We start from the raw sequence: 9,357 nt of genomic DNA, 5'->3' as shown, positions 1-9,357 counted from the left end.
ACATTTTAATTTCCACAGGGTTCTTTTTTGAAAGCCCTTGAAGAGCTATGGGATCCCTCAGTGCCCCATTGTCATCACGGGGACTGAGCACTGGCACGGCAATACAGCCGTGCAGATCATGCTACAGGATCTGGACCCAGAGGGTCGTAGTGGTTCCTGAAGTCAGGCATGATGTTTGTCAAATGCGAAAGTTCAAGCGAAGGCTGGAAGCTGGCTGCCAGAGTTTATACATACCGCACAGGGATTTAGAGATCAATGCAGCCATGTGCCCAGCCAACTGGTCTGTATATGCAAACAAAACAGGAGAGTCATAAAGAAAAACCCTGCACTCAAATGAAAACAAAAGTAAAAAGCACAAGTCAGAGCAAGGTTCATAAAAAACATCTTTGGGCCAAATTTAACATCCTTAGTATATAGGTCATAACAGTATCATGAACTTTTTTATACTTGATTTCAAACACAGTTTCCCCGATATTCCATTTACCAGTGACAACAGACAAAGTAAGTCTGGGTGCCCTGAGGGCTCCTGAAGACTCCTCATTATAATACTGCTTACAAGAAACTACTTGCTGGTTATTTTTTAAGAACAAAGAGCATTGTTCAATTCAATAAAACAATTCCATCAAAACGGCAGCACAGCGTTCTGTTTTCACTGGGGTCCTTGTCAAACTTGATCAGTTTAAATGTTGAGAGACTTTTTTTCCGGACCTGTCACACCACATGCTGCGCCCGGGAGCTGAAAGTCAAGCTGTGCTGCTTCTGATTAGATGCTATTTATGCTTTGCTGGTTTTGCTGTTAGCGCCGGCACTGACATTCATGTATGTCAACCACTGCCATCAGTTATATGTGCAGTCTGCTCTTACTATCCTCAGACTCTGCCCTCTTTCACACCTGAGACCTTACTGTAAGAAGAAGAGATGACATTGTATCTGGAAATCACTTAGCAGTTGTCCGGGTAAGCAGAATCAGAAAGAATGCAGCAACTTGCTCATCCAGAGCTATGCAGTTCCAGAAGGGTAACAGACTTGAAATACAGCAAGAGAAAGAAAAAGCAGCTAATAGACAAAATAGCCCAATGTCCGATACTTTATCACCAAGATCAGTGTTGTGCCACCAGAAGCCTGCATCACCAGGCTGTCCCTGGGCTGTGCATGTTGCTTTATTTGGGATAACTGGCCCTCATAACCCTTAAAAGCTGTACCGACTCTGGACAAGCTCCACCTCTATGCAAACAAGCGCCTGCTTGTGTCCACAGCAGCCAGCACTGCACTCTGAAGGGTACCTGTATTCCCTAGTGCTTCAGCCACAGTCCGGGGAGCTTCAAGAATAAGATGGTATTCAAAGGAAATGAAACTGAATCAAAGGCTCCCTTAGGAGGTCTGTGTGTTTCTTCCAGTGCAGAAGAGCTCAGGCTCCATGTTTACACAGTCATTTTGCAGAGTAAAACCATGTATTAAAATGAAAGCCAAGAATTACATTAATTTTCACAGTCACTTGTAGAAAGAGGGTTTATTAATTCTGATAACTTCCTTATAAACATTAAATATCCTCAAATATATTTGATGTGTCTTCATTTCCCTCTTTTTTTTTTTGCTGGTAGGTTCCTGTCTGGTCACATACTGGAAACATAGTCCCTGGTTAGCAGCGATAACCTGCCCCCTCTGCAGACAAAAGGTAAGACTTGCCTCCATCTGTATTGTGATATGTACAAAATGACAAGCTTGAGCTCTTAAGATCAACTTTATTTATCGTCTAATTTTCCGTAGCATTTCAAAACCCACTTAGACTTGAATGACCCTGCAGCTATTTGCATTTATCATTTGACACATGTCCTATCAGGCAACTCTGTGAAATATTAAACAGGCCTCCAGCATTTTACTGCTGTATAGTTTATAGAATCTCTGGGATAACATCCCATAAAAAGCAATATGGAAGTTCCTAATCTCGTCTAACCCCTGCCGGAGGCTGCCTGTTGTACTGGAGGGTTGGGTGCGGGTTATAAAAGGAAAATGTTCTTGCTGTTGTGGAACTGCTGGAGCTGGACAAAGTTCCAGTTGCGAGAGAGACTATGGAGAGACATGTCCTACAGAATGCTACCCTTTGTACTGGAGATTAAAATACACTGTGCTAATGCTGATCTCCTTTTCTTATGAAGGTGGTTCTTCTGGATATCTCTTGTGAAAAGCAACAAGATAAGCCAAGTAAACAAACTGTACACGACATCAGAGATTACAACAAGCGTTTCTCAGGGCAACCTCGACCTGTAAGCATTTATAAATCTACATTTACCTAGTTAGTAGTGCATAACACACAGAGGGTCGAAAGAGACCCAACAACGAGAACTAGTTTGTGTCCCTATGTGAATTACCCTTCCATGCACTTATTGGTGATATCATAGTGGAAGTGCTGCCATCCACTGCTGGGTCCAGCACCTTCTAGTAAAGGTGCTTCTCAGAGCTCCTAGCTCAGAGTCGTCCTGCAGGGAGGAGAACGCACTGTGGGATGAAATGCAGGAAACAAAGCAGAACTAGAGATAGTCAGGCTGGAACTTTCAAATATGAACTCAGATTTGAACTGCAGGATTTTAACTTGCCTCTAAAATTTCAAATCAGATTCCAGCTTAGAAAGCAGCTTCCCCCGCTGCCCAGGTATTCCCAAATTCAAACAGTCCACGCTGGTTCCGCACTTTCTTAAAGCTGGAATCCCAGCTGGTACAGAGATACGACAGGCAGCGGAAATGACGTGAAAGATGAGGGCTGAAGGCACAAGTGAGGCCCATTCTTGGCGGGGTGAGGAATATCACCAAAGCAAATCTTCCTCTCCTGTCACATCCTGGTAGGGGCCTGAAAGGACTGTGGAGTCTGTTTCAATCTACAAACTAAACTAAGCACTGTGGAGGGGAAGATTGTTTTTCAACCCAACAAACTAGCATTAATGAAGAGGAATAACCACTCAGCCCTACAGTTCCTGTCCACACTGAGGCGAGACTTGAGGCCTCATTTTCAAGCATTCATAGCCTACACTTGGTGCCAGATTTTGAGGACAGGCAAATACTCAGAGCAGTCATTCAGGCCCAGTTTCCAAAAGGATTCAATGTCAAGCATAATACTTTCTTTTCAAAGCGCTGGGGCACCAGAGATTCCTTTTGGAAGTGTGCCTCTAGATACTGCAAAATAATTGAACAGCATAGGTGGATTCGGACAGCACAGAAAGTACATTCAAGAGACTTGACTCCAAAAGTGCTTAAGAGACACACTGAACTGAAAGAACTACATGCGTCAGAATGCAAAATAACGTAACTCATCTGAATATTTAGTTTGCAGATTACCTTTATGACATGCCGTTATTCCTGGCTCTTGCCTTGCGAGGAATCTTCACCTGGGGTAGTCTTGTATGGATTTTTCTCCTAAGAGTTGCTGTGTGCTCCTTTGGAACTATCATGTGCTTGTCTTCCCCGTTTGACATGAAGCCTGGGCCTCTCTGCAGGATGCTTGGAACAGCTGATGACATGGTGGTTGTTTCCCTTCTTTTAATTTGCATGATAAACATTTGTCAGCAGGTTGCATCTAGTGGGGTAAATGTGGCGAGGTCTGCAGCCCAGAGCATGCTGCCAGAGTCCTGACTGACTCAAACTTGGATTCCTTGGTCAAACCTCACCAAGCAATGACAGGCTTCTCTTTGATTTGGGGCAGCGTATGATGGATTTGCCATTCTGCTGCTGACACAGACTGAAGCAGGACTCAGCAACACTTGGCATGGCCAAGTGATACGATGTGCAAGCGCTTAGAAGACTAGTTACACTGTATACTCGCTAGACTCTTTCAAGCTGCATTTTTCTGTAATTTATCTTCATAGAAAGTGCCTGAAATGAAAATGCCTAAAGCTGTGAACAGAGGTTAAAATTACAGTGCCAATTAACTTGCAGTTGAAGAGTTTTAGAACTCTTGAGCTTTAACATTTTACATCTTGGCTCAATTTGAATAAAATTTTAATTTGAGAACTTAGCAAACTGTACAATTTGCTAAGCCTTGTATAACACTGGGAATGTTAGATAGTATCACTACAAAAGTGCTTTGTGTTATTACAGCTGATTACACATCCACTGAAATACAGATTTTTTTACAGCTCTGCAATGAGTACACTCCTGACTTTAAAATGGATAATATGAAACTGTTATGGTAGTAACACTGGCTTGGAACAAAACTGCAACTATAAGGTAGACCTAGGGGGAGAAAAGCATGGGGATTTGAACAAAACTGTTTTGGTTAAGCCTGTGCAAGGTGCATAGCCTCCTTGAACTCTGTGCATCTAAGCTTTAACAAAGTCAGCATGACTGTTTGTTTCCTTTCCAGACTTCATGCACTCCTTGTGGCTTCCTTGTAAGTCTTGGTACCAGTTCAGCCAGAGAGATCAAGGCCAGTTTGATGATGATGACATAAGTAGCAGGAAGTTTATGGAAAGTTTGCCGAAGTTGGGGTGGGGTGTGTGTGGCTGTTTGTGCTGAGCTGCAAAGAGTTAAAAATGCTGGTACAGCGCCAGACAACCCTACACATCTGTCCCTGTATAATCCGTACATGTGCTATATATTTGGAGTCAGTGGACTTCATTTTTACATATATGAATTGTATATTAAAATAGAGATACTAAAATTTATGAATATTTATTGTTCACAATACACTGGTCTCCAACTGTTTTTTCCTTCTACGTATTTTCAGCTGACATATTTTATTGTGCCCTTGAATTGTAAGCTATGATATACCATTCTGTTGCAGTTGTTGTCTTGCTTGTTATACTCTTCTTGTTATGATGTTTCTTCATTTTATTCCCATCAACTTTCATTGTCTTTAATTATGTCCCTGAACTTGTAAAGCTGTTTCTCTTAACAATGGGCACTTTGGAAATGGCAACAATTGCTTTTCCATGAACTACAAGGCAGGAAGTGCATTGTTTCTTTAAAAAAATTACCAGATGTTTTTGAGTGCTGACTACTAACATAAAAAAACCCAGAAACTATTATTTGCCAAGTTCTCTAAGCGTAATGTTGTTATTGTGTAACTTCTGTTTGCATTTAACTGGCAACTACAGCCTATGCCAATACTAAAGAATGGAATTGCTATCAAGCTAAGTGTATAAAGATGGAGTCCATCTACACAAATGCTGACTCCGTGCGACTGTAGGCTGTTCCTCTTGCCTAATACAGGCCCACCAGGAGGGCGGCAGTTTGCAGTTTGAAGAAAAGAAGGGTTCTCACGAGTGACCTACAACAGAGTTGTGGTGGATCTGAATATGCTCTTCGATTCTGTCACCCCTTGCTTCTTAATGCTCTCCTTCAGCTGGGGACCCCAGTTTTGCTTTTTAAACAGAACAGTATCTTTTATTAAAAAGTAACAGACAAATGGCAGAGAAAAACAGAAAGAATTTCTCAGAGACTTTCACTGAAGGCACGGGCAGTGTTTGCATCTTACAGGATCAAAACAATTTGTACTGTCACAGGTGAAACATTTTTGCTGTATACAGCCAGAGTGTCCAAACTCTCTCCTTCCATGGCCCAGTTATGCCACAACCTGTCGTTGTGAGCCTGGCAGTACCTTGTAGGACTGACTATCCAGGGCAACCTTCAAAATCACCTGGGAACAAATAAAAGCCTTTTGTGGACTAGATTTGGCCAGCAGGCAGCCAGGAAGGTTTCTGAGCCTTAACAAATAAGTCTAAGGAAGGAAAACCCTTCCTATCTCCCTCTGCGTTCCCTGTACCTGCTGCCGCCGAGTTCAGCTCTGCAGCCGGTGAGCTGTGTAGACGCACATGCCCTGAGCTGGGGCTGGCTGATGGGAACGGGCAGGGAGAGCCGGGCTGTTTCAGGGCTGACTCCCTGCGAAACAGCTGGCAGGACAGAAGGAATGCACCTGCATCACGAACGTATTTTCAGTAACTGTGTCGGCTCAGCCTGGTCTTTTAATGTCAACAGCGGGCCATTTCACATCTGCACAGTGATTAATGCGCACCGAGGGTGAGTTACTTGCAAAAGACAAAATGTCACAAATTATTGATAGCAAAACAACTGTGCTGCAAGACTGGAGACAGCAGGAAACAGAAGAAAACCGAGGGAAAAAGATTGCACAGCTGCAAAAGTGATTCTCAAATATCAGCCACCAAAGAAGTACTATAATTAGAGTAAAAACCAAGCAAACAAACAGAGCTTTCCAATGGAAATCATGTTGGAGTCTTAGCTGTAGCAGACAGTAAAATTAAAAGGACCATGTGTGATGCCAGGTGTAGTTACCTGTGAAAAACATCGCAAAGGGCAGCAATACAAGTCCGTCCGAGTCAGTTCAGTTGTTCCCCTGCTGTTCCTGCTTGTGGCAGTCTAAATACCAGCACTGGGGTACCCACAGCTGGTTGTCTTGTCTCTGACTGGAGCAAATGATTATACCTCGTCCCTGGGGCGCAGGGAGTATTGACAGAAGACACTCAGTGCTTGAAGTGAATGCATTTTATTTCTGCTTAAAATTAAAATGTATACTTTGAATGATAAAAGTATACTTTTAAGATGGCCAGTACAGTAAGAAGACATTACCCTCATCACAAGTATCTGGAAATTCGGTACCCCTGCTGTTCGCAGACTACATGGCTCTGCATTAGAAGCTGTTCATGATGGAGCGATACTCTCTCTGATGTTCCACGAGTTTCAAAAATACTTCGTATTTCTTGTCGTAAAACCTGTATGAGAAAGTTAATTTCAACAATGCCTGAGATATTAAAAGCTCGATCCCCTGTCATATACATGTTGCCTTCCTTCACTTAGCCTCAAAGAAGCTCTGACTCTTTCCTACACGCAGCTTTTGCTAGGGTCAGCGTCCGGTGTGCTGCCTCCGTACGGCTTCCACCCAAACTCGTGACGTCAAGCTACAGTTGTTCCTTTCGTCCACCCTGTGGCTAGCTTTGGCTCTCAGACAGCTCTTTCTCCGCGGCGGCAGGCAGCGGGGCTCCGCCGCTCTCCTCCCCGCGGACAGCGGCCCCGGAGCCCCAGGGTCCCGTCGCGGGGAACTCGGGCTCCCCGGCTACCCACCCCGTCCCGGGGCCGCCGCCGCGCCGCCGCCGCCAGGAGGCGCCCGCGCCCCGCCGCCAGGGGGAGCGGCCCCGTCCGCCGCTGCCCCGAGGGGCCGCCCCGCGCGCGGTGCCGGCGGGCCGGGAGCCGCGGTCGCTTTGCCGACGCGGCTCGCGCCGCTCTGACCTCCCGCAGCGTCGGGGCCTTCACCGCATCCCTCGCGCCGCGGGTGGCGAGCCGCGGGCACGGGCAGAGACCTACGCACCCTTCAGCCGTCCTGGGGGGCAAACAGTGCTGCGTCCCCGCAGAGCTGCAGGCTCGGTTTTAAACTGCAAAAGGGCAGACTGCGACTAGACATCGGGAAGACATCTTTCACAGTGAGGGTGGTGAAACCCTGGCCCAGGTTGCCCAGAGAGTGGGTAGGTGCCCCATCCCTGGGAACACTCAAGGCCAAGTTGGACGGGGCTCTGAGCAACCTGGTCTGATTGAAGATGTCCCTGCTCACTGCAGGGGGGTTGGACTAATGGCCTTTAGAGGTCCCTTCCAACCCAAACTGTGCTACGATTCTATAAAGAGACAGACCTTAACTCCATCTTCAGTCAGTTCTCACTGAACACACACGAGGATTACCTTTTATGCTCATGGTTAGGCTGCACGACTCTCCCAATTTTCCCCATTTTCGCCATGGCCTCCTAGTAAAAGACAAACACAAACTGGAAAAGCCTGGTTTGATTTAAAATACTTTTTGACAAGAACAAGATGTTTCAAAACCAGTCGGAACATTACTGATGTATTTTGTTTCGGCTGAACAGGCCAGATGGCATAAAATATGTTCAATCCCATTATATAGTAGTCATGAGAACAAAGTACTGCAGACCCCTCAGTAAACCAAAATCTGTTCCTCTTTCTTACTGGGAGTCCGAGGCACAACAGACTTATCTTTTATTATTTACACTAACCAAAGGAAATGTTAAACACTGCATCCCCGGAGGGGAGACTTCTCAAATGAAATGATACTTTACATGAGATCCCTTAATCATATTCTTAAAGCATCAATTCCCTGCAGCAAGGGAGGGCTCAAGTGCGCTCCAGAAGCTAAAGGTAACTCGCAAAGTTCTGTTATGGAGCCCACAGCTGCCCTCACATTCCAGTATAAAGGGGTAAGAGACAGACTTTGATCCTTCTCTGCTTTTGGCCAAAACAAAGTCAGATGAGGAGATCTCGCAGCATCCCCTGCAGAAAGAGGCTCAGGGACAGAGTCCTGCACAGAAGGGACAGGACCAAATAATGTGGTTTCTCTCCTGATCTCTGTGAGATTCTGATTTTCTGTGGATTCTCCTAAGCAATCCCACTAATGGCCAATGTTCATAGAGGGTCAAGCTCTCAGGCAAAGGTGGAGGGCAGCAGGCACAAGCTATTTTCAGTGGAAGTTATTTCACAAGGAACATTACAGCAATAGTTTTCAGATGGAACAGTGTTAAACATAAAAGATCAGGATTGAAGAACCAGTGTCTGACTAAATAGCAGCATTCATAGTTCCTAAGCAGGACCTGGAATCTCTTTTAATGTTAGTGCCTAAAGCACAGCACTGTGAGAGTATCGGAATGACCCCTGGAGAACAGTCAGCCTGTGCTGCTGCTGGAAGCCATCTAGTCAAATGCTATGGCTAGATTTTTTTAAGCATTGGATGATTTTATAGGCTGTAATATCTGCTGAAGTAAAATCTTTGCTTCCCACTAATCCAGCATTTTACAGCTGAGGATCTCCTAGAACTTTACAACGTAGATGAGGAATGTAAGCAGAGCTTCACTGGCCCAGGACCGGCAGGGATGCCCTGAGGACAAGCAAGATGACCAGCAGACCTTACATCTTCTGGTTTCCCATTTCCCCTGTGTTAAAGAAATATGATCATGCTGGGATGTAAGCGGGCTGCCCGTGAAGCCAGCAGATACTCTTTCTCCCACGCACAGCAGTGTTTGCTCAGCGAGGCACAAAGTGCCTGGGATGCCACCCCTGTGCCAGAGCAGCCGGCGGTCCCCAGCCCTGCCCGGCTGAACCTGCTGTGTTACCTGGCATCTTCTGGGCGTGTTTGCTTCATCCTTCAGCACCAACACGCCCTTTTATACTGCCAGTCCACGTCTGCTACTAGAATGTGGAACACCTACTTTCTACATTTCTCAACTTCAGGCCACTAATACTGGATGAAATCGTGGCTCTACGAGAGGAAAACGCACTGTCAGTGATGGTGCAGTCAGGATTTACTCTGTTAGTCCACCTGACAAAACAGCAGGGAGTATTGCTGCGCACTCAT

General features: G+C 45.5%; 1 protein-coding gene across 1 annotated transcript in view; it reads right to left on the bottom strand.

Moving 5' to 3' along the window:
- Positions 1-6,636: 6,636 nt before the first annotated feature.
- FGGY (FGGY carbohydrate kinase domain containing) overlaps positions 6,637-9,357 on the bottom strand; it is a gene marked incomplete at both ends in the record, with an annotated part of 134,381 nt that continues 131,660 nt past the window's right edge. The window contains 2 exons of the mRNA XM_082002795.1: positions 6,637-6,718; positions 7,677-7,738. Of these exons, the coding sequence (XP_081858921.1) occupies positions 6,637-6,718; positions 7,677-7,738 (144 nt within the window). The remainder of the gene's footprint in view (positions 6,719-7,676; positions 7,739-9,357) is intronic.

The sequence above is a fragment of the Phaethon aethereus genome, assembly GCF_964289735.1.
Source record: "Phaethon aethereus genome assembly, chromosome: 8".
NCBI classification, from domain to species: Eukaryota; Metazoa; Chordata; class Aves; order Phaethontiformes; family Phaethontidae; genus Phaethon; species Phaethon aethereus.
The sequence above is the reverse complement of the archived record's forward strand: the minus strand, read 5'-3'. Positions and strand labels throughout refer to the sequence as shown.